Raw genomic sequence first — 24,709 nt, 5'->3', positions numbered from 1 at the left:
GGGCGGAATCCAACAAATTACCAAGAGGGAAAGACAGGAAAGTAGGGAATTTTTAAAAATCTGGTTTCAGCTTTATCTCCTGTTAAAGGAAATGTTTCTCTCCTATTCCATAAAAAATAAAACGTTGATATACAGCTCTGTGTTTTCTGCACTTGTTCATTCTTTGTATTGTGCTAATTTTATTTTTGTTGTTTAGGTTTTACTGCTGCGTATCCAACACAATCCTCTATTCCTTTTAAATGTCAGTCTTCGATAATTCCAGAATCAGAAAAAAAAGGATTTAATAGTCAAGCCAAGAGATTTTATCATAAAAAGGTAATGACATTGTCTTCTAATATTCTTTACTTCTTGTCTGGATTTTAGCCTCACGGGAGGCCTGTGAGTTGGGCTAGTGCTTCTGTCCCTGTGGCCAGTAGAGGGCAGTGTTATCCAAGGAGCCACAGCCGCTGCAGAGATTAAATCCAGGGCAAAACATGTGGAATTTATGGTGCTACACTGAACTAAGGGAAAAAAAAAAAAAATTAAGAAGCAATGTATTGTTTAAAAAATCTCACGGGTATAAGTAAAAGATGAAAAATCTTTTCCTCCGCCAGCCTCATTTCCTATAACATGAAAGGACATAACAAGACTTTCTTCAAATAACATCAGAGGAAAAATAAGAGTCTAATCAATTTAAAATTACCTTAAAATAATACACTTAAACCCCTCTGTTTTTAGACTTCTTTTAATGATGTGTTATTGCTGTTCCTGTATGTCCTCCATCCTCACTCTCTCCCCCAAATATTTCTGTGTCTCTTTTCCCCTTCGATCTGGAAAGTTCTGCTTGGCTTCTGACAGGTTCTTAAGCTAAGTTTTGGGGTTTCACCTGCTAAAGGCTCAGGGCTCTGACCTCCTCCTCTCTCACCAGCAGGGGGCTGAAACAACTCGCTGACATTTTTCGAGTTTCTTTTAAAATCTTCATTCCTTTATTCATTTAACCAAGACCTTTAGAATCACATTCTTTTGGAGGAATCATCACCTCAGTCACCTTTTGCTGCATTTGAAAAATGCTTTTCATCTTACCACCTTGCCAAGATGGTGGAGAGGGAATGAGGAGATCTAGGTTCTGAATACAGGTGAGTCAGGAAGGAGTTGAGCGGCCTTGGCAAGCCCCTCTGTCCCCCGGCTGGTTCCTTTTTTATAAACAAGAAGCCTGAACTAGAGAACATTTAAGTTCCTTCCACTTCCATTTTAGGATTCTAAGAAGGCAAATAATAAAGAATATAGTGTGTGTGCATACATGCACACACACTCTCACATACATACAAATACACACACACACACACACACACACACACACATATTTTTAATTACTTGTAGGTTTTCCCCAAAGATGATAAATAAGATATTTGCTTAGGAGTTTTCTCTCTTCTCTCTCTAGTTTCTCTATGTTTTAACTGTCCATCTGTCTCTCTGTCTCTTTTTTGTCTGGTTTTCCATTTGTCAATTTGATGGTAATATGTTGGCCATGTCTAGGCTATTTGCAGGCCAGCCTCCAATCAAAAGAATAGCAGTACCAACCCTTACTATGTGTAAAATTATTTTTAGACCGTATCTCTAGTGGTCAGAATAAGACTAAAAGGAAGGGTTTGTTATCTTAACAGAAGAGGAAACTGGAGGCTTAGAGAAGTTGAATGATCCACCCAAGGTCACACAACTGCAGGGTTTGGCACATCAGAAGCCTTACGTAAATATTTGCTGAATCAACTTGAAAGAATTAGACCTCAAAACCAGGTCTAGCTCACTCCAAAGCCTCATGCTCTTTCCACACACTGCACCACACCTCCCTTTGTGGCCTGCAAAGCCATACATTTGATCTATGAAAGTCAGAGAGCGTGTTTCTGAAAAGGACTTAGCAAAACAGACCAAGCTCAAGATAGGGGAAGATGTCGAGTAACGTGTGTAAGGCTCCACTCTGCACGATCTAGTTCTGAAGACGCAAACCCAGAAATCGCCTGCCTTTTGAAGTTAGAAGAATCTTAAAATGTTCTGCCGAAGGAACAAGATGGCAGCCAGCCAAAGCTATAGGCAGCGTCAGATATAGAGAGAAATAGCTCAGAAATTTGATTTGTACTTTGCAAATGTGCTTGCGTTGGTTGGACAATGTGAAAACTTTCACATGAATATTTGAAAGCATCTTGTAAATAAGTATGGACTTTTGTGGAAATGGCATGGTCACAAATCAGGTCTCCTGTGTTCTGCCCTGTTACTAGCTGTGTGCCTTTAGTCACTGGACTTTTCTGGGCTTCTCATCTGAAACATGAGTTTTGGATTACATAATTTGGTTAGGTTCTTCAAACTATAAAAACAGGACAAAGTTTTTTTCTTCTTCTGTGCTCATTGTTCTCATTGTTCCTGAGGGAAATGGGCATTGAGAAGTTAAGGATCTTGCTTAGCATCACCCAATAATTTAGTGAGGCAATACAAATTAAAAACAGATTTAAAAACTCCGGTGTCTCACCACCCTTCTTAAAACATTACTCGTACCCACCCTGTGCCTGATCTCATGACTTGGTTGTGGCCTCCAATTAAGTCTGTGACCCACTTAGCACATCTTTAATATGGAGAACGGGTGCCCTTGGAAAGGTACGCTTACCTTCTTAGTTTTACTCTGCAGGGAAACATCAGGCCTTGTTGCCCAGCTCACATTCTCCGTAAGACTCTGACTGCCGGGTACAAGGAACCCTTCACAGAGCTCGGTGTCAGGACAGGCACTTCTGGCTGCTAGAAATGAAGTCTGTTTCCCTGAACATTTTATAGTTATTTACAGAGGTGCTGGTGACTTGCGTACATGAAGAGACGTGCCTGATCTGGACAGAGCATAGGCCAGTAGCCTGATGGATACTTTCTTCTCTCCACCTCCCTGTTTCTGTCCCCACGTCACCCTAGATTATAGTCACTGTTTCCCAACCTGTGTAACACTAAGGACACCCACTTAATGTCTTCGCCATCTCCATTTCCTCTTCTTAAAAATAAGGATGTTATAATAGGTTAGGCCCTTTCCAGAAATTACTGTTCCATGATCCTAAACCTGATTTGATCCCTCCAGGCTCAAACGAATGAATAATGGTGGCGTATGGGCGCCATGTCCTCTGGATGGGCACAATTTAAAAATACACATGAATTTCATACACAGCCTGACAGCAGGTCTGCCCTCTCAAATGGTAAGAGGGCCAGTGTTTAATTTCTGGAGAAATTGTACAAAGTTAATACTGTTCACTTATTAACTTGATAAGGCACTAAACCAGGGGTATTTTACATGTCAGGGATCTTCGAATGAAAGGAAGCTCAGTTTGCAGAAACCACCACTTTCAAGGGGACACTTATCCCAAGTATGCACGCAGCTGTGTATCTGAACCACAGGAGGGTCTGCCCAACCTTCTTGCTCTGAAAGCCTCACTTCCCCATATCATTCACCAAAGGGGTCTGCAGGACATGTTCCTGGAAATAGCAAACACTCAGCTGTCACTGATAGCTGGCCAGGCACCCCTCGAAGATGTTTGCATTTATTCACTTATTTAATCCTCATAAAAACCCTGTGAGCTCAGTCCCATCATTCTCTCCACTTTTCCGATAATGACCCTGAGATACAAAGAGGGTTAAGTAACTTGCACAGCCTGGGTCAGGGAGACCGAGGACAAACCCAGGCAGCAGCTCGTGGTTCCCAGACCCCGTATCCCAGCATCTCCCCTGGGTGGAAGCAGCCACAGCCTTCTCTGAGCTCCCAAAGCTGGTCATATGCCCCTGACCACCTTCTGCGTGGTGTGATGGTAACGTGTCTGCACTTACCTCCACCTGCCCGGGAACTCCTTGGGTGTCAGTCATCAGTCCTTCCCAGAGCCCCTCAAAAGTGGTTGAATGAATGAGCCCAACTCAAGTCTATGCATTTCTCATTGAGTCACAGGAAGACATCCCATCCATGTTGCAACGTTTTACTGCATCTCCTTCATCCCACTCCTAGGACTTGGGAGCTGCTAAACGGCCGTGACTGTAACTTCGTGCCTTGTTACAGGCCCTGACCCACAGTTGGTTTCAATGTATGTTTGTGAAATTGAGTTTTTGGCCTCATTCCACTCGGGATTCAAGGAGCTGCTAATAAGCTGATGCCAGATTTAAGAAAGTGGAGGTTCTCAGAAAAAGAGGAGCATGGCCCTCTCAGAGGCAAGGCAGACTTTAAAAATGTGGTTTGACTTCTCTTGTCTCCAGCCCAGCCAGGCCAGCGATGGGCAGAGACCTGGTCCCCACTTTCATGCGCCAAGGAGGCCAGTATCCCAGCTGCCTTTCGTTTCCCCACACCTACTCTTCACCTGGGTGACTAAGAAACACTCTCCTCAAGAGAACTTACTCTAGCTCTCCTGGGTGCTCCCTTCAGGCTCCCAGGGACATTTCGTTTGTGACACCCTCCCCAACTCTGAACAAAAGAAGTGGTGTTTTCTTGCTTGAAGGGCGCTCGCTGCCTCTCCCTATTCTACTGTGATCAGAGGCATGGAAACTTTGATGCCACAAATAAGTGTATGGAGTGAGGGAGAAAGCAGAAAGAAGGAAGTGTGTTCTTATAAGGGGCAAATCTCAGAGTCGTAGACAGTTTAAACCAGAAGGACTTCAGTGGATGGACACGTTGTCCGAGACCCTAAGACTAGAGGCTTTTGTAAAAGGAAATTGTTCCCTCAGGAACCCCAAATTTCTGTGTGGTTTTGCCAATGGATTAACCACAGGACAGGGCTCTGTTTCCACCAGGCATGTCCTCCTCTTGTTATATACCTCTCGCCTTTAGCAAACTCCTAGTTTTCATTCATCTGTGCACGCCCGAGAAACAGCAGCTAGCCACCCCCAAAATAGACCAAAGCAAGCTGGAACACCTTTGAAGAGTCAAAAAGCAGCTCTAATGTGGTCTTTAGCCAATGATCCAACAGAGACCACATCTTCCAAGCCAAGAAATGATTTGACAAACCCGAAAGTATTAGTTGGACGGAATCTATGAAATCAGGACTAGAAAATCCAGGCTGTGTGCAGATGTAACTGGCTCCAGGCTGTGGGACATTAAGCCCTCCCACAACCTCTGGAGATCCCTGGGGTGAGGAGGTAAATGCCCTGCTCCCCGTCTTTCCCCTCCTCCACATTACCTTCCCTACACCTGTCCCAAGGTCAAGTGCATGGGAGATCTGTGTTCCACCATTAGCACATGAAGAGGCTGTCCATTTGGGACTTGAATCCTTCTCAAAGTGCATTTCAACCAAAAGTCCCCAGATGTGTGTTGGGTTGGGGGTGGGAGTAGCCAGCCCTCACCTGCTCAGTCCCACTCTGAAGCTCTTTTACCCATTTTTGCTCCATTGAGCCCGTTGTGGGCAATGCAGTGTGGTGATGGCAATGACCATGGCTGGAAGCATCGGCACTGCTGTAACCCCTCCCTATACGAGTATTGGTTCATTTCACCCTCACACTGTGAGGCAGGCACAAGGGACAGCAGCTATAGCATCGCCACTGCGCTTTCCGTAGAGCACTCCACAGGCCGTCAGCAGAGCTCACAGAAATGGTTCTCTTCCCCTGTCCCTCCCCACACCGACTTTTGTTTTGTTTGTATATTTGGTTTTTACCTTCTGGGGTGGTCTCAGCTCAGAAACCCAGGGGTGGCAACTTGGATTCTTGTTCTCTGGGTTGTGCTCAGAGAGGCCTCAACTCATCAAAGTCACACAACATTAGTCCCGGGAACTGTTATCCCAGAGGTGAAAGGTCTGGACAGTTTCCTTTAAGAAGCTTAGAGACCTACTGGGTATCATGTGAAGGTAGTAAGCACACGGTGTGCTGGTAAACCAGCTCTCCCCTCCACAAAGAAAAGCTCTGATTTATAGCATTCGCCAATTTCTGTGGTGTGAATACTCCCGTATTGGAATTTTTAACAGTCACCCTCACAAGCTGCCACGGGCCAGCTCCAGCACACTGCTGCCTGGAGGACTTGTCTCAGACATTCATTCGGAAGAAACAATAGCATTCTCTCCCTCCAGGCTAAGAACGACAGGCCTCATCTTATTTGGCCTGGACTCAAACAAGTTTGCAATGTGGCAGAATTATAACGTGATTAAGGATCGCCAGATTTAACAAATAAAAACACAGGATTCCTAGTTAATTTAGAATTTCAGATAAAAAAACACACAATGATTTTAGGGTAAGTATGTCCCATATAGCGCATGGAACATGCTTATACTAAAATAACTTTTTGTTATTTACCTGAAATTACAATTCCACTGGGCAGGGTGGGATGGGTCAGCCGTGCAGGTCTTGTATTTTATCTGGCCACCCTGTCTCCTCAGACACATAGAGGGGCCCAGAAAAGTCTTGTGAGCTGATGGCGGTGTTGAGAGTGTCGCAATAGACAGGGAGCTGGAGAAGAGTGTCCTCACCATTCACTCTTTAAACCTAGAAGAGTCACGATTACGTTTCCTGCTTCAGCTTTCCCTCAGTTTAGGGACTCTGGAAGTTCAAAGGCACCTGAAGACATTTAACATTTAGTTCAGCATCTTTGATTTACAAATGAGGAAACTGGTCTAGAGAGGTGACTGGCTCAAGGCCACCTAGCTCGTAGCAGCACTGGATCCAGAATTCCTGATTCATAACCGAGTGGACTTCTTTCCCCCTTGTATCATACACATGCTCATTCGAGAGTTAGTTTGGCTTCGTGCTAAAGAGTAGACTCTGTACTCAGACTGCCTGGCTTTAGATTCTGGCTCTGACAGTGACTAGCTCTGTGGCCTTGGACTCTATCTCTTTTGGCTCTGTCCTCTCATCTTTAACATGGGGATAAATGAGTTAGTGCATGTGAAGTACTCAGAACAATGCCCAGCGCACAGTGACCACTCAATAAATAAACGCTGGCCCTGCAAACAACGCCATAGAAAGACCTCCTCCTTGTTCCCCTCCCTGTAACCCCTCAAATCTGCACCCACATGCCAGGGTTCTTCTGAACTCTCCATCTGGGGTGCTCGTGCACCCCCCGTTTGGGCTGCCTCTCTTGGCTTTCCTCACTCTCCCAGGCAGTCAGTTCCCCCTCGGTCCACCAGGGATCACCCCACCTACAGAGCAGGAGTCAGCTCCCCTGCCCTCGCCTGCAAGGCTCAAAGGATTCAGCACTGCATTTAAAATTTGGCACAGAAGAACCTGTTAACAGCACCGATGACCTTACCCTTTATAATAAACCACAATCACTCACTGCTTGGGTCAGATTGAGAAGTCCTTGAAGGCTCTGATGATACCTTAAGCTTTCTTTCTGCCCCAAGGAAGGAAGTAGGGACAGTGGAAACAGGCTGAATCTGGGTGGCAGAGGTCAGAGAGCAAGCTCTGGAGTCAGGCCACCTGTGTTGAAATCAGGACTCCATCATTTAGTAGTTGTGGACCTGATGTCTCTGGCCCTCACTTTCCTTAAAATGGACCTGATAATGCCCTCATTGCCAAAGGCTTGTATAAACCACACACTTAGCTCTGAATTCAGGTACCATCACTTACAACAGTGGTACCTTAGGCAAATTCATCTCCACATGCCTCAGTGTCTCCATCTATTAAATGGGGGCAGTCATTCCACATGGGAGGACTAAAGGAGACAACCTTTGAAAAGCTCCTAGCACCAAGTAGGCACCTGGTAAACTTTCGAGATAGCGGGGCTTCTTTATCATTTCATGCTACTGGCTTGGCCAACTTATGTCAACATTTACTTCCCCTTGGTAACTGGCATGGAAAATGAGATGAAAGTCCAATTATCTGCAACAGCAGAAATGAACTTAGAAATCAAACTTTTGTTTATTCCTCTGTAACATACCTGCAGCGTTTAGCACTTGAGCCCCAGGAGCCGGCCTCTTTTTGTCTAAGAGTTAAAAATGGTCTTGTTTGGGATGAAGGTTGTTTTTGTTTCATTTTGCTTTATAAACAGAAACCCTCCCTGATTTCTCTTCTGAAAGGCTGAGGAGGAAGCTGAGTCAGGTGGGGTGCGGTTAACGTGAAATTGGTCACCCTCCCCTCACTGTGGGCTCGGCTTACCCAATCCGTGTACACGGACTTGCACATCAGCCACACTTACGATCCCATTTTAAGCTCGTTTCTCTAATGGCATGAAACACAAAACAACAGCAACAAAAACAGCATTCTCCTGGAATGCAGTGTGGCATAGTGGAAAGAGCAGGGGTTTAGGGGGGTCCCAGACCCAACTTGGAATTCCAGCCCCAGCACTCAGTAACTGAGAAAAGGACTGGGCAGGTTAGGAGGTGGTGGAGCCAGGCTGTCATCTGTGAGGTGGCGGTGGTGTCTTCCTGGCCTAGAGGATTATCTGGAGGCTTAGCGTTAATGGTTGCAAAGCTTGTGGAAAAGCACAATGGAATTGAGTATATCCCGGTGACGCCACACACTCTTCCCTTTCAGGATGATATCCCAGGACCCGGCTTCTACAACGTCATTCACCAATCGCCAGTGTCCAACAGTGTCTCGCTGTCTAAGAAAGGGACGTGCACTTTCCCCTCTGTGGTAAGAACCCCTGCTCTTAAGTATGGCCATTAACTGATCAGTAATTTCCTTCACTGATTGCATAATCATATATTGGACATCTGGTCCCTTCTCTCCAAAGGCTTGTGGTTCTAATTAGGAGAGTAACCACCTCCTCAAATTTCAGGCAGGTACATTGGAGCCTAGGTGTTTAATATTTTCCCCCACTGCTACATATTGCCAGCGTGGGAAGGGAAGCTAAGCAAATATTCAGAACCCGATCGTCCAAAACCAATTTTGTCATCATGGAGTGGACTAAGCTAATGTCTTCCTAAGATTTGTAGGCATACCAGGAAAAAGTTATTACACCTTTCGCCCTAATAGGATGTTTTACGCTGCTTAGTCTAATTGGGTTACTCAAATTATTGAGAACTCTGATGGCATAAAAAAGAAAGCAGTCAGTGGGCCTGAAATTTAGTGATCTTCCTCCCTTCCTCCTTTCTCTTCTTTGTAAACTGTGGGTCTTTATCTTCGTGGAGGGTTCCGACAGTCAAGTAGCTACATGAAGTACCAATGTCCGTGGGCAGGCTTGGGCAAGGATAGTTTTTATTTGAATATTTATCAATTGGCAAGAAAAAAATAGATCTAGCAAGGGAAAAGGGTCAAACTCTAGGGTAAACCCAGCTGAGGTAGGAACGTAAAAAAGAAAGCAAACCTGAACTCCAGCATTAACAAAACACACACACCGTCTGTCCCTTTAAAAGTTATGATAATCTCTTGCAAAAATGCATTACGATGCCTGACCTTGGAACTGATTTTTATTTTTCTAAACCACACAAAGAAACCATTTAAGACACACTGAATGCGGCCACCTATTGGAATTCCAGTTTGGCAGAGTTGAATACTCATGGAGCAAACTGCCTCTGGAGCTCTCTCCCCATTGGCAAAGAACTTGAGGCTGCCTATTGCCCCCCGTGAGTTCACAGAACAACCACACCTCTGCCTCTTTTTCTGCCCCAAGCCCTGCGAGGAAAGAGATTCAAAAGCAATCAGCGAAAGAAGGGCCTGTCTCACAATGTCCTGGCACAGGAGACGAGACTTAAGACCGAATCCTGACTCAGCCGTGGATTCCCAATGTGACCTCAAGCACGTCACCCTTCTGTGTTCTAGTTGCCTCATACACTGCAGACTCCCTGGAGGTGCCGGGCACATTCACGTTGCAATGAGTGAAAAACTCTGAAACTGCGGAGCATTATAAACATGTTAAATGTTATGATTGTTGCCACCTGAGTCACAAACAATGCTTCCTGCAACACCGAGGTTTTTTCTCTCTGAGAACTTCTTTGCCCAATAGTGGCACTGCCCATTCCTACTTGGTGCCAGAGAAGGGGTTTAAATCAGAGCACACGATTCCCTCCTGGGCTCGACGTGCAGTAACTTTCCAGATGATGAGGCTGGGCCATCTGGAGAAGGGGCCCAAGGGAAGATCTGAGTATTACAGCATCTAATCAGGCCTTTCAGGTCTTGAAAAAAATTCAGGCCAAACCCCAAAGGAGGCAGACGTTGCATTGCTCAGGCTTCCTCTTTTCTCTTTGATGGACATGAGAATTTATATTTATGTTTATAAACATTTAAGTTCCTATGTCCTTGGGCAGGGGCCTTAAGTGGTTGACGAGATGCGTCAGGAGAGTCCCACATCTTACCGAGTTCTTTTCTGAACTGGTTGCAGATTTCATACCTCCACCTCTCTGTTAGTGACGTTCACGTTTAGCACCTCCTCCATTTCTGGATCTCAGAGAACGATCTGCCTTACTGACCCTGGCATGACCAGGAGAAGGGTGATGGTGGGTGAGGCCGACCGAAAAACTCTCTGGGTCTATAAATTTGAGCAACTTCCTGATGATTATTGGAACAGCTACACCCAACCTTTTGAGAGGACCTGTCATCTCTCTAAGTCCAAATTATATAAAGAGCTTCATTAATGTATTCTAAATCTTTGTTCCAGAATTATTCACAGGACTGACTAGTTAAAGGAGGCAGGTGGGAGGAGACCTTGGTGGCCTTTCTATATTTTCAGGGTGGCAGAGATGGTTCCGGAAAAGTTAGTATGTGCTGGAGAGAGGTTCATAAATGTTGACATATGGCCAGATTGGAGACCATAGGCCTGGCAATCAAAAGAAAGTCAAGAGTGGGAAGGGTTGGTGAGGGAGTGTTACTTCTGTTATACTCTGAGACAAATTCTATTACAATGTTTTATGAAACTTTGCCTCTAATTGGAATTTTTTAGAACAATATTTTCCCAAAATGTACATAAATAGGTTTTTTAGGCCAAAAGAGATTTTATGGTCAAGTAAGTTTAAAAAAGCCTAGTTGAAAAAAAAAAAAAAGGCTGGTTAAACAAAGTTAGATAGGTTGGTTTCTTTCTCCCTCCCTGCCTGCCTTCCTCCCTCCCGCCCTCCCTCTTTTCCTCCTTTCCTTCCTTTCCTTTTTAGGGTTTGTATTTTTAAATGTTTTTATAATTTTTTTGGGTTTTGTGCCTTTTTTTTTTTTACAATGATCCTTTTCTGTTTTCTTTTTGAAATTATTTATTTCCTTTTTTTCAGTTACAGTTGACATTCAATACTATTTTATATTAGTTTCAGGTGTACAGCACAGTGGTTAGACATTTGTATAATTTATGCAGTGATTCCCCTGCCCCCTTAGACAGGTTTTTTATTGCAGACCTTCTCAGAGCATTTAATATGCCAATGGATATTATGACTCTTCAAAATGGGAACATGGTATGAGAGTTCTCCAATTTACTTGACTCTGAAATTCTCTTCCTGTTGCCACCACCACCAACACAATCTTATCTTATAGAACTGGTATGCCAAGGAACACACATTGGGAAATACTGCTTTAGAAAAACATACTTGCCCATTCTATTGGGTAACTCAAGATAGACATGCTACAAATGGCACCACCGAGGAAGGTTTGACCTCACCACCCTTCCTCCATGGAAATTAAAAAGAAAGAGCAAAGGTGTGCCTGTATCACTGGGCAAAGGAGATGGAGGGTGGTGATTGATTCTTCTTGAATTAAAACCTTTCACAGTCATTCATCAGCTGCTCATCTTGTCAATGAAAATATGTATTTCTATTGCTCCTCTTGACCCATTCCTCCTCAGAAATGGATATCTGCTCCATTCCAGGTAGTGGAGGCAGAATGCCTGGTTGAGAATGTTGATTCCATCCCTTGACTAGCTGAGGAATATCAGTTTCCTCATCTATAAGGTGGGGATACTCATAATATCCACTGCCCAGGTTGTCATGAGGATTAAATGCTACAACCCAGGAACAATACTCAATTAACTGTTGCCCAAAATGCAGAGGCAAAAGGAGGACAGGCTGGGTGACCTTACTTCTGGGAACATCAATGAATCCTTACAATGTGGAGAAGGCAGAGTTGGCACCAAACCCAGTTTAGACTCTGAACTGCTGAGACTCTAGGCAAGACCCCTCCTGCTTCTGGTGGCATAGCCACTCACCACCCACCACCATGGTGGTCCATAAACCAGGTGCTGAGAACCTTTGCCACAAATATAGAGTGAGGCGTTGGAGGGAGGTCCTAATGCCTTGCCACAGCCTCCCCCACTTTCTGTGCTTGTTTAGTTCTTGACCCCTATCAAGCTGAGGAAACCCAGGGCAATGTTCTCAAGCTTTTAACCGTAAAATCATGAGAAATATTTGGTTTTATCAGACTCTAATACTTGCCATACTATCCTAGGGTAAAGTGATGTTATCACTGAGTTTCTATGGCTTTTGTCCCTTTTCATTTGGCAAACATTGATTCTGTTTGTTTGTTTTTTCTGAAAACAGTGTATCATGGCTTCCTGGAAGAAGGAGGATTGGTTCTGTTAAAAGAGCAAAAATATTGTCATTTTATGAAATCAGTAATTAGGTGGGGGATAGGAGGCCTGGGGAACAGCAAGCCCCGTGGAGCCTGGCCCTTGACCGTGTTAGCAGACTTGTTATTTACTCAATTCAGATTATTTAACCTTAGAAACAAGATGTAAGATTTCCTTCTGAGTAGCAGAAGCAAGTCTAAAGCTTCCCATCATATAAATTACCCAACAGCTGTTGGTGAGTCAAATGTAAGTAGCCTGAAACAGGATTGGGTGGAAATGCATTTATGGCAAAATTATTTCTGCCAAGTTTCAAACACAAGATGAGTAATTTGAGTTGGTTTACAGAGGTTAAACCAGGTCTGTATTTGTGTTTTCCGAGAGCGAATCCTCAAAGCCCGAGGTCAGTTTGTCATTGTTACCCTTTTATAAATGTTTTCGGACCTGTGCTGGGCACCATCTTTTTGACATCTGTCTTTCAGAGCCACAGATTATGTGACAATGCTGATTCCTTTGGCTTTCTCCTCACAGCGTGCTCGATTGGACACCATCATTTCTAAATATCCTGCAGCAAATGCATATACTATCCCATCACGTTTTATTTCAAAGAAAGACTTCAGTAACTCCTGTTCCAGCATGTTCCAGTTGCCAAGCTTTGCGAAAGTTCTCAAATTTGAAACTCCTGCACCAAACCATTACAACGTAAGAACACTGCATATGCTTGCTAAGTATATATTGAATAAATGGTTTACTAAAATGAAAGAAAGGAATGGGGGAGCTTTGAGAAATAGCATTTTAACGCAATTGGTAAACCACTTAGCATTTGTTGGGTACTTGAGGTTGTGCAAGAGTCTTATAGGGAATTTTCAGAATCCAGAGAAAAATGTGAGCGACACAGAAGCCAGTATGGAGCAGTGGGAAGACCACTGCTCTGGAAAATGCTTACGCCAGTCACTCCTGTTGTATAACCTTTCTGGGACAGTTTTCTCATCTGTAACAATGAGTATATTATTTACCACTTTATCTAAAGACACCATTCATTTACTTTTTAGGTTCTCATAGGGAAAATAGATGTCTGTCTTTCCATACCAGAAAATTCTTTTTTTTTTTTTAATTTATTTTTGTTGGGGAACAGTGTGTTTCTCCAGGGCCCATCAGCTCCAAGTCATTGTTCTTCAATCTAGTTGTGAAGGGCACAGCTCAGCTCCAAGTCCAGTCGCTATTTTCAATCTTCAGTTGCAGGGGGCGCAGCCCACCATCCCATGCGGGAATTGAACCGGCAACCTTGTTGTTGAGAGCTCGTGCTCTAACCATCTGAGTCAGCTAGCCGCCCCTCTGGCGGCTCAGTGGCAGCTCGTTGTCGTCAGTCTAGTTGTGGAGGGCGCAGCTCACTGGCCCAGGTGGGAATTGACCTGGCAACCCTATTGTTCAGAGCTTGTGCTCTAACGAGCTGAGCCATCCAACTGCCCCAGAAAATTTGTTTTTTAACAGAAGTCCTCTGCCAAGTATGATCACTTTGGAGTCACTGAGGCAGAACAGTGTCATTAATAGTTAAGAGACGGAGTCAGGTTCAAATCTTGACTCTGCCACTTTCTAACTGTGTGGCTTTGGGCAAGTCCCTTACCCTTCCAGGACTCAGTTTATTCATCTGTAAAATGGGGTTACAGATCTACTTCATCGTGCTAATGCAAATGAAGGAATCTGTAAGGTCCTCTGTTGAGCGCCTAACACAGCAAGCACCTGGTGTACAAGGACTCCGCAATCCATGGAGATTGGTGGAGCTGTCTTTGGGAAGTTACGTTACCTCTTGAGCCTCAGTTGTAAAAGGAATTAATTATACTTGTCCTACGGGGTTATTATAAGAAGCAAATGAGACGACGCATGTGAAAACACTCTGAAATGCATAAGATATGAGTTGTACATCAGGTATTAATAGTGTTATGCCATATTTCAAAATACTTTGGTCTCAGATACTTTATTTTTAATTTCCTTTTTCTTTTATAATATTTATAAATAATATTTATTTTATTTTACATATTTTATTTTCCTGACTACAAAGATCCTGCCCACCTTCTATGATTGGTCCAATCAATTATAACGTGCTCAAAGCAATATAAGTGCCCGCTAGGCCAGCCTTGTCCAATACAAATACCGTACAAGGGGAACCATATATGTCATTACAATTTCCTAGTAGCCACATTTAAAAGTAAAAAGGACCAGGTGAAGTTAATTTTAACACTATATTTAACTCAGTTTATTCAAAATATTATTTCAACATCTAATCACATAAAAAATTTTTAATTAGATGTTTTTTCCATCTTAGTATGATTCTTTCCATCATACTAAGTCTGTGTTTTTTACTTGCAGTACATCTTAATATAGACCAGCCACATTTCCAGTGCTCAATAGCCACATGTGGCCAGTGGCTACTGTATTAGACAGCACAGATCTAGTATTCCCCTGGGATAATCAGAGGCCAAAAATAATCATAATGATGATGCAGCACAGTTTTCATGGATTATGTGCTATTCTAAGATTTATATAGTCATCTTATTTAATATTCACAAGAATCCATGAAGTGGGTTATCTTATTCCCAATTTACAGAAGAGGAAACTGATGCTCAGAGTGGTGAAGGGATTTGCCCAAAGTTCCCCAGCTCGGAGGGACTATTTACCCACCAGTGAGCACAGGCAGATGGCTGAGGTGTAAAGCTGGAGAGTGGTGAGAGTCACCACGTTCCAGCCCTGCTGGGCTTCCCTCCATGGGTTCTGTGGCTACTCTGTGCCACACCAGTGATACAGTTTAGATTCCAGTGGGGAACTCAAGACAGGCACTAGTAAACAGACAAACAAAATAATTACAAACAGTGTAAATCTCTCTTTTGAGAGAGAAAAACAATGGGATCCTGAGAGAGAATATGTGGGGGGTGCGCAGTAATATTTACTTTACACTGGGTGTTCGGCACAGGCACTGAGTCTGAGACCCAAGGATTAAAGGAAGAGCCAGAGTTTGGGTGAACAGCATATGCACAGGTCCTGGGATAGCAAATAGCTTAGCTCATGGGGAACTACAAGAAAGTAGCATTAGCTAGAAGAAGGGATGAGGATGGGCCAGAGAAATAGTCAGGGGCCAATTTGTCAGGGAAGATCCCGGAAAGGAGTTTGAATTTGTTCTCTGAGAAGCGCCTGAGAGGAATGGGAGATGTGGGGTGATGTCATCTGATGTACTTTATAAGGACGTTCCCTCCAGCAGCGGTGTGGAGAGTGGACTGCAGTGTGGGCTAAGGGTGGATTTTGGAAAACCAGTTAGGAAGCTGTTAGGCTAACACGAGAGAGGTCGAGGCCTGGTTCAAGACCGTGATCCTGAAGGCTCTTGGCCATTGAGCCTTTTCCATTCCTCTCAGGGGTGGTTAGTGTTTCATGTGTCTGCCTCCCCAACCCACTGTGTGCTCCATCACCCAGCTTCCTATGTCCAGGCCCCAGCACAGGTCCTGGTGTTCAGTACGCATGCAATAAATGTTCATGACATCCAAGGAATCACTTCCCAGTAGTTAGTGTACAGTTGTTAATCTAGAAAAGACCATTTCCCAAGGACCATTTGTCCTTCTGCGAATAGATCAATTTCAGGAGCACAGTTTTTGTTCATTATTGTTTTAATGTGACTCTGAAAATAATACATGCTCATCATAAAATAGATTCACGCATTATAGAAACCCATGAACTAGAACGTGGAAGCCCCCTTCTAATTTGACTCCCCAAAGCAAACCACCCTGGAAACCAGGTGCAGTTTCTTTCCTATTCTTATCCTCCCTCAGTCCCTCTCTCTAGTATCAACATTATGCTGTCCAAGGTACACGTGCATTTTCTCCTTAACTCTATCTTGGCATTATTTTTTCTGTGCAATGCAAGAAATCAGTCTCATTCTTTTTTTCACCTGCCCGTGGAGCTGACTATTTCCTAGACTAATGGCGAAATCATCCAGTGACACACACTCAGTGTATACAAAAATGCCCCCCTTTTCCGTCGCTTTTCTGTCTGGGTGAGGAATAAAGCAGTAATGTTTTGTCTACAGGAGGCTTTTTTCCAGACCTGGAGAACAATGGCTGAGTCAACTGGCAAGGAGGAGGACTGATAATCCTGTTAGCCACACAGCGCTCTGAGGTCTTTCTCTTTGCTCCCCACGATGGCCCACTTCTCAATCCTTTTCCTTGGTACCGTGTTATTACTTCCTCTCCGGCAACCTGGCTCCTCTCCTGGTGTCCAGTAATTAGCCTGTTCCATCTGATCTTTTTGTTTGCCCTCTCTGCATGCAGTCTAGCCATTAGGACCCTGGGAAAAGGGAAATTCCTCTGCCTTTGTCAATACAAAATCAAAATGCCATCTGCATTTCTTAAGACACATTTTTCTAACAAAGGAGTATCACCCAAAAATCAAACCATCCTGGCCTCAGCAAATAGTTTCACTCATTCGGTAAATATTCCCAGCCATCACAGGTCCAATTTTTATTGCATCTTTTATCTAATGAATACAGGAGACTGCAAATTGGCATTTGAAATATGTATGATTCACGTGTAACATAAGAATGATCTCTGGGTTCTTTTTTCTCCTCTGGTATTTTTAGAGAACACACTGGATACTCTCAAATGTATGTTGCGTGGATCTACCAGAATTCTTAATTTCTGGTCAGTCCAGAAAAATCCAGACAAGAGAGTGCTTACAAATCCGATCAGACGCTTAAATTGTACGATTTCCTTGTATGCCCCAAATCCTGAATGTCTAAAAGGACTTTTTGGAACAGTGAGGAATCAGGTGGGGATATGGAGGACTAAGTATTCGGAAAAACAATAAAAACCGTAGGAAAGGTCATGAAAATAACTTGCATGTGTAGCTCTTTGGTGATGATTTCTACGGATGATTTCTGTTAACGACTTCGGTTGACCTCCTGCCTCCCCAGCCTCCCCCACAATAACACCGCCTCAAGTAGAGGACAGCGGAGATTATCTGAGCGTGTTTTACAGATGAGAAAACTCAAGTTTAGAGAAATTAAACAACTTGTGCAGGATCACGCACCCTAGAAGCCAGGTCTGCAGGCAGACTCTTGGGGGCACTGTCCTCTGTTCCATGGTAGGTCACCAGACACTGGTGATCCCCAATTCATAGACCGCTCCAGCTGGGGTGATGGTGAAGACAGTCAGTGTGACCTTTCCCACCGGAATCAGTTGATTTTCTGAGAAGGACAGGTTTAGATTTGATTTTTTACCCAAATGGGGTCCTTGTCCAGGCATGATGACAAAGAAAAGGGAAGACACTAGGTACACCATGCTGATTTTCTTCCCCCAGGCCTCCATCTCTTGCTGCAAGCAGAGAAACAATGTCTGTGCCCAAGCCGGGTTTCTGTCCAAAACCAAAAGAGGATTTTTCACTATGCCTGAAAGAGGACCTGCCCCAGGTAAGCAGCTGCTCTGTACTGGCTTTGACCTAAGGGTTTGTGTATGATCTGATCTGAGGACACTCGTTCCTTCATAGGGAGTCTCTGGAAGGAGTTAGGCTTTGGGGAAGTTGGGGTGAAGACAGGTGTTGAACAAATAGAAGCTTGAGGAGAAGACCAGCTCTCCCACTTCGGGAGGAAAATGGCTGGCTCTGGAAATGTCCCCCAAGCAGCTTGGTTGGCCTCCCCTTTAATGAGCCGGTGGCATACTTACTCTGGGGAGCAGGGTGGGGAAGTGGCTTCTCCTGTCAGAAGTGTGCACATTCACCTGCCCCAGCCACTGGGGGCACATGATACACTGAGTGTCTGATCCTTCAACACTCGGCTGCAATACTTTTTTCTCCTGTGCATAGAGGGGACTTCATCATCTAGTCCTTGAATGATGGAAAATAGCTGTGTTTACTGAGCGCACACTCCCTGCTAAGGATTTTCCAAGCAGTGCTCACGCACCTGTCCTCACAGCTCCACACTCCTAGTGCTGTGTGACAGGTGAGGACATGGAGGCTCAGAGAGCTGAAGTGACTTGTACGGCTAATCCATGGCAGACCTAAACCATGTGTCTGACTGAGGACACTGTTGCCCTGTCTTTCCACTGGGACTTGCAACGCTGCCAGGATTCCGGAATACACAAAGGCTTGCAAGTGTTTTGCCCGCTGGGCTGCACCCCTCCTGTGCTCTCTGAAACCTCCTCCCCCACCTTCCAGCCTTAGTGAAAAGTTTCCAGAGAGGTCTGGTGATGCAGCTGTCTATACTGCAGGAGCATTGTGAAATTAGACCTTTTCCAAATGGGTCCTGAAGACCCCCAGGGAGCTGTGGGCCTCAGAACCCAGAAGAGGAGGAGGGCGAGTTTGTCTCTGCAATCACACCCCTTGGACGGGGGTGTGGATAAAATTGCAGCGCTTGTCAGATTTCAGCAAATCCAGATTAAAGTTGAGGAGATCAGTCTGAAGCTGGAAAACAAAACCAGCCCTAATTAGGAGGCTAAGCCGTGGGGAAAGCTCCCTTGCCTTGCCTCATCAGGGGCAAAGCCCCACCTTGTTTGTTTATACAGGAGAACAAAGACGGCATCCCTGGGGTTTGGCCAGAGGCCTGGCCAGTGAGCCCGGGGATGTGGGCACCCTAGCAGCCAGCCACATGCTCCCACTCCCTCCAGGAAGGTCCTGAGGAACCGCTAGCCCCTTGTAACATGAGCAGGAGGTGGAGAGGTGGGCACCAGTGTCCGTTAAGCTACTACTGTGTACCAGAGGCTTGACATTCATTATCTGTCTCATGGAATGCTCTCAAAACGCTATGGAGAATTTGCCCAACACATGATTTGCCCAGCAATTCACACAGAAAGTGTCAATTGTTATGATTTTATCTACATTTTACAGGCAAAAATGATAAACAGGAAGCAGGTGACTAGCCCAGGGTCCCATCGGATTTGAATCTAGGCCTATTGGGCTTGATGTCTGGTGCCTCATACACCTCCCCAACCTCCACCTGGCAGGGACCAGAGCCTGGGAGATGTACCCCTCTGCCAGAAATAAGCTGCTTTAACCTCTGGGAAGTAATACTGTGCTTTCCGATTCCCCCTCTGGGAGAAAACCGGAAGTGGAGTCCGGCCTGGCGTCCTGCTGTGTCCCTCTGCCTCAGGGACTGAGGGCCCTGTCTTGCCTGCCTTCAATTCTGAAAACGTTCAGCTTTACACAATTGGTGGTTGGATTTTCTAAAGTTTAGATGTGCCAAGCACATTACCAATGTCCTCCTCCTGTCTGTTTTTCCGTTTTCAAAAAAAAGGTTATTAGAATAGAGGGAAATGCCTATATGAAGGTGTCACTTGAAGAACATGGGTTACGGAGTTGAATCCGCACAGTGAGCTCAGCACCACGAAACAGTTCAGCTACACTCAGGGAAAGACAGGAAGTATAAATACACCAGAAAGTTACCCTTGGTTCTCTCTGGGCCCTGGGAACCGGAATGCCTTTGTCCTTTGCTCCTGTTTCTCAGCATTTTATAATCAAGCATTGCTTTAACCATTTCTTGGTAGGGTTTAAAATCTATCATGAGAGAGAAAAACAGAAGGATAATATGAGAGATATGTATCAATATTATAAATTATATTAATTGAACATTCGTTTTTTAATTTAACCATATATTGGGAACCATATATTTCATGTTGTTAAAAATCCTCCTGGATCATCATTTGTGACGTAGATGTATAGTATTCCCTTGTATGGTGGTATTAGGGTGGTGCAAAAGTAATTGTGGTTGAAAAGGATAAAAGTCATTGCAAAAACCGCAATTACTTTTGCATCAACCTAATACCATAAGTTAAGGAACAAATGCCCTCGTTGGAAATTTCGGTTGTTTTAAACTGATTAGTGATATAAATACAGTGGCAGCAAACATAGCTTACAACTTGTGTACAATCAAAAGTATTCCCTTATATAAATTACTTAATGTCAATTAAATCTCAATAAAACTGGAAAAAAAGAGAAAAAAATTGCGTAAAAATGAAATTGCTGAGTCAAAAGATACGTAAAATATTTAAGGTGTTTTGTTGTTTGTAACCAAATTGCCCTTCAGCATGGGGATCATTTGTCCTCCTGCTTCTCTGAGACACCTGTTTCTCCTCACCCTTTGCTATCACTGGGTGTGACCATTTAAAAAAATCTTGCTAACGTGTACCCTATTGTTGCTCTCCATACTTTTGCAATGGAAAAGTAAATTTTTATTTAAAACAAAATCAATTTTTACATGTTTAGAAATTTTGAAATATTTTTCCCACCCACAATGCCACCACTAAATAGAACTAATTCCACTTTTCTGGGTTCCCACCTATTTTTATTCAGTTGTATCCATTTGTACACAGATGTCATCATGGTACATACAGACTTCCAGGCTTTATTTTACTCTTTTTGCTTACCTTGCTTTTCAAAAACATGGCCGTGTGGCCTTACGGCCTTTGTGTTTGTGATCATCCGGGCTGATGTAACACCAGCGTGGGATCCCAGCAGTTTCCACAACTGGGCCCCTGTTCTTGGGCATTTAGGCCATTCTTTCTCACATTGTGGCTACCTCTGTGCTGTGTATCTTTATGCTTAGAGGTTTTCCATTATGTTAAATAATTTTCTTAATTTCTGAGTAATGGGAAGCCTTGGTCAAAGTGTGCAGACATCTTCCAGGCTTTTGCCTCGTACTCCTGCTTGCACTCCAAAACTCCTTCACCCACAGACAGGGCTGCCAACAATTTAAGGGTGAGACTGCTTCCTCTTCACCCCAGCTCACATCTGTCTCTTCTTCCTTGAAGCTTTGTGCCCAGAGAATTAATTTTATTCTCCCACAGTTTCTTGAGACAGGGCACGAAGGCAAAGCATGGGCTTTGGGGACTGGTGCCTCTGGGTCCACTTAGTAGGTGCTCAATAAATATTTGTTGTTTGCATAACAGTTACTAAACAACTACTGTGTGACAGGAACCTGAAATGTTATTCAACTATTATAACCACCCTGTTGTTGAAAGAATTATTGTTTTTACTTTATAGAGGAGGAAGGTGGGCTTAGTCCCTGGTTAGATGAATGTCGCTGGGCCAATTATTTAACATCTGTGAGTCTCAGTTTCCTTGCGTTTAGAATGGAGGTGATAATACCCATATTGCTGGGCTGCCGGGAGGATTAAATGAGCTAAGTGTGTGATGCATATGGCACATGTTCTCAAAAATAATGGTGGGTATTATTTTTAGTTATTTCAGGCAGCTCTTCCACTTGACCATAGAGGAGTGATATAACTTTATAGTCATTTAATGTCTTCTTAGGCATAAAGTATGGCTTTTTATTTATTTGATAAGAGTTTCTTATTCTGTTTTAAAATTTCTTTCTGTTTAGGGCATTATAATATCAACGACTCCCTTGTGAAGCACTCGCCAAAGATATTAATGTCTTGTTTTAAATCAAAAAACTGGCCGTGGATTAAAACTGACGTCAACAGGGCCTGGACCCGGTTATTACAACCCAAATGATCACACCAAAATTCCGAAAAAGACTTCTATCCCGTGAGTCCTGATTATTCTGATCTTTCTTTTGAAAGGTGGTTCTGGGGAGGACCCCAACACGGCTGGAAAAGGGTGTTACTGTTTGGCAGGACTCAGTGCCAGGTCATTCTCTAGGGGTCCTTGTTGGCACATAGTAGGTGCTCAATAAATACACATTGAATACATATTTACTGAGCACCTACTATGTGCCAGGAACTTAACGTTTTATTCAATTATCATAGTAACACTGTTGGAAGAATTATTTTTACTTTATAGAGGAGGAAGCAAGGCTTCAGTGAGGCTGAGAGATTTACCTAAGTCCACACAGCTAACTTAAGGTGCCACTGGCAATCAGACTCAGGATCGTGTGGATCTTTCCACATCCCCTGTGATGCTGTGCTGTACCCTCCTGGTATTGAAATTATTCTGTCTTATAACATAAAATCTCCATTGGGGTGGCAGGACATACAGAAGTAAGTGGAGCTCTCATGGTTTTGTACTGGTAGGTTAAAAGCCTAGACTTTGGAGTTGGTCAGACCTACTGGATTTGAACTTCAGCTCTGCCGTTTTCATGCTATGGGACTTGGGTACTGTATTAACCCCTCTGAGCCTGCCTCCATGCTCTCATCTATAAAGTGGGGATAATTGATGCCTCATAGTGTTGCTTTCAGATTTAAAAATATATATCTGGCATATGTATAGTAGGGGCAAATGGTCACTTAATATTAATACAAATTTAAAAAGTGAACACGGGTTTGTGTGACCATTTTTAATATCCTATACGTTTAATGTTATTTTCACCTAAGAGGCTGAAAAACTCACAGGGTTTATTTATTCCTTAAATGGTTCTAGAACTTTCTGAAATTCAGGTCAGTCCTCCTGTCACCATCTAAGACCTTACCCCTGTATAGTTCTCTCCAGGCAGGACTGCTATTGGGAGGGCTGACCACCAGGGCTGGGACTGAGTGTATAGCTACGTGGGCACCTTCAGAGAGGTCAGGCAGGTAGCTGGGCTCCTAGCCACAGTGGGTCAAAAGTCCGGGCAACTCAGGGAGGCTGGCAATATTGGGCACACTCTGACCATCAGCCCAGGGCGAGGAGACAGGAGTTCAGGACAGGAGCAAGTGGTAGACCTGACAAGTCCAACTTAGGATCTGGAGAAAGAATTCAGATCTCAGGTGGGTAAGTCCCTTCTGCCCTTTGGCTCTAGGGTCCTGCACATTGACCCTTCCCAGGCTCCAGGACTGAGGCAGGAAAGTCACCAGAAACGGGCCCTCTCCAAATATCAGGGACTTCTGCCTCCGGGTCGGCTTAGGGCACCTGTGCACACCACCTTTCCTCTACCAGCCAACAGAATGGGCAAAGGACAGCCTTTGGAGTTAGGCGACCTGAGCGTGACCCCTGACTCTGTCCCTAACAGACACTTCTCCTCTCCGAGCCTCAGTTTCCACCTTATTAAGTGGAGATAAGAATCTTACCTCATAGGGGTTCTGGGAACTTTAGATGAGAAAGTGCTTGGAAATAGCTATTACTATGATAACTGCTATTATTCTATGTCCTGCTAGTATATTAGAATATAGGATACAGCTGTTGTTTGGCATGGCAGCTCAAGCCCCCAGCCAGAATCTGGAAGCTTCACCAAGGCCATGGTGGAAGGAGAGTGGAGAATACTTAGTGTTTAATTTCTTTCCTCAGAGAAGTGTCATTTATTTGGCTTTGCTTAAGTTTGGATGAGTGGTTTGAAATATTCTCATTTTATGGCATTTGCATCTGTCAGTCAACAGGCTCTGGAGGTTTCTGGTTCTGTGCTGGAGGCTGTGGGGCTGCTCAGGTGAACAGAACACCATACACACCTTCAGCCAGGCTCACCTGAGAGCAATTCCAGAGCAGGCAGAGGAGGTGTAACAAAATCCTGGACTATGTGGCCACACACAACACCAAGGGCAATCTTTCCCCCTGGGCAGTGCCGTGGTGCTGGCATGTCTGGAGGTATCTGCGGCTCCCTGGCTCTCTGTGATGCTTCATGAATGATGGCTCCTTGGTTAATAAGCCTTGGAAGGACTGCTTACAAACTTTCTGCGCCTGGGAGCATTGCTGTGTACATGGACTTATTAAAGGCTCTGAGAAGGCCTGTAGTAAAGGAACCTGTTAAGCCCAGTGTCCCTTAAACTAGGATGTCCCTTGGTAAGCAGATGGCGTTCTAGCCCCTGAGGCAGGACAGTTATGTTAACTGGCTCTGTGGTCTGGGGCTGCTCTCAGCACCTCTATTAACCTTTATTCCTCTGTGTGTGAAAAGGGGGGAGGTCTTTTCATTTCTGACATTCTATGATCCCAGGTTTGCTTTACCATTTCACTCAGCAGAGCACCTAGGGGGTGGTGAGCATGGAGCCAGCCTGAACTCACAAAGGAGGTCCAAAATATGTATTTTTTTAATTGATATGAAAAGGATGAAGCTTAGACATCTGTAATTACATTTAAAAAACAAGAAGATAAAAACCAAAGTGTGCTTTGGGATATTCTAAAAAAGCATCCATCTGTTTATGTTGAATAATGAAGAAACGATGTAACATGAAGAAAAGCTACAGCTGAACATTGTAGTGTTGGGGGAATATCCAAACTCCAGGCTCTTAAATTCGAGTTCTGTCAGCTCTCCAGTGTCCCTGGAGGGAAGAGGGAGCCCACGTATTGGGATTGTCAGGCCCCTGAGAAGGTCTGCACTGTTTCCTCCCCATCTATACGTAACTTCCATTGAGACTTTGTCCAAATCAAGCCTAATTATTTGTAGATCTCCAGGGTTGTGTTGGGTAGTGGAGGAGAATCTGAGAA

General features: G+C 44.2%; 1 protein-coding gene across 1 annotated transcript in view; it reads left to right on the top strand.

Moving 5' to 3' along the window:
- STPG1 (sperm tail PG-rich repeat containing 1) overlaps positions 1-24,709 on the top strand; it is a 41,509-nt gene that overhangs the window by 6,918 nt on the left and 9,882 nt on the right. Inside the window, 6 exon segments of the mRNA XM_033115671.1 lie at positions 197-315; positions 8,443-8,544; positions 12,917-13,087; positions 17,726-17,834; positions 21,738-21,805; positions 21,807-21,904. Of these exon segments, the coding sequence (XP_032971562.1) occupies positions 197-315; positions 8,443-8,544; positions 12,917-13,087; positions 17,726-17,834; positions 21,738-21,805; positions 21,807-21,904 (667 nt within the window).

The sequence above is a fragment of the Rhinolophus ferrumequinum genome, chromosome 9, assembly GCF_004115265.2.
Source record: "Rhinolophus ferrumequinum isolate MPI-CBG mRhiFer1 chromosome 9, mRhiFer1_v1.p, whole genome shotgun sequence".
In the NCBI taxonomy this organism is placed as follows: domain Eukaryota; kingdom Metazoa; phylum Chordata; class Mammalia; order Chiroptera; family Rhinolophidae; genus Rhinolophus; species Rhinolophus ferrumequinum.
Note: the sequence above shows the minus strand (reverse complement) of the source record. Positions and strands in the feature narration are given on the sequence as shown.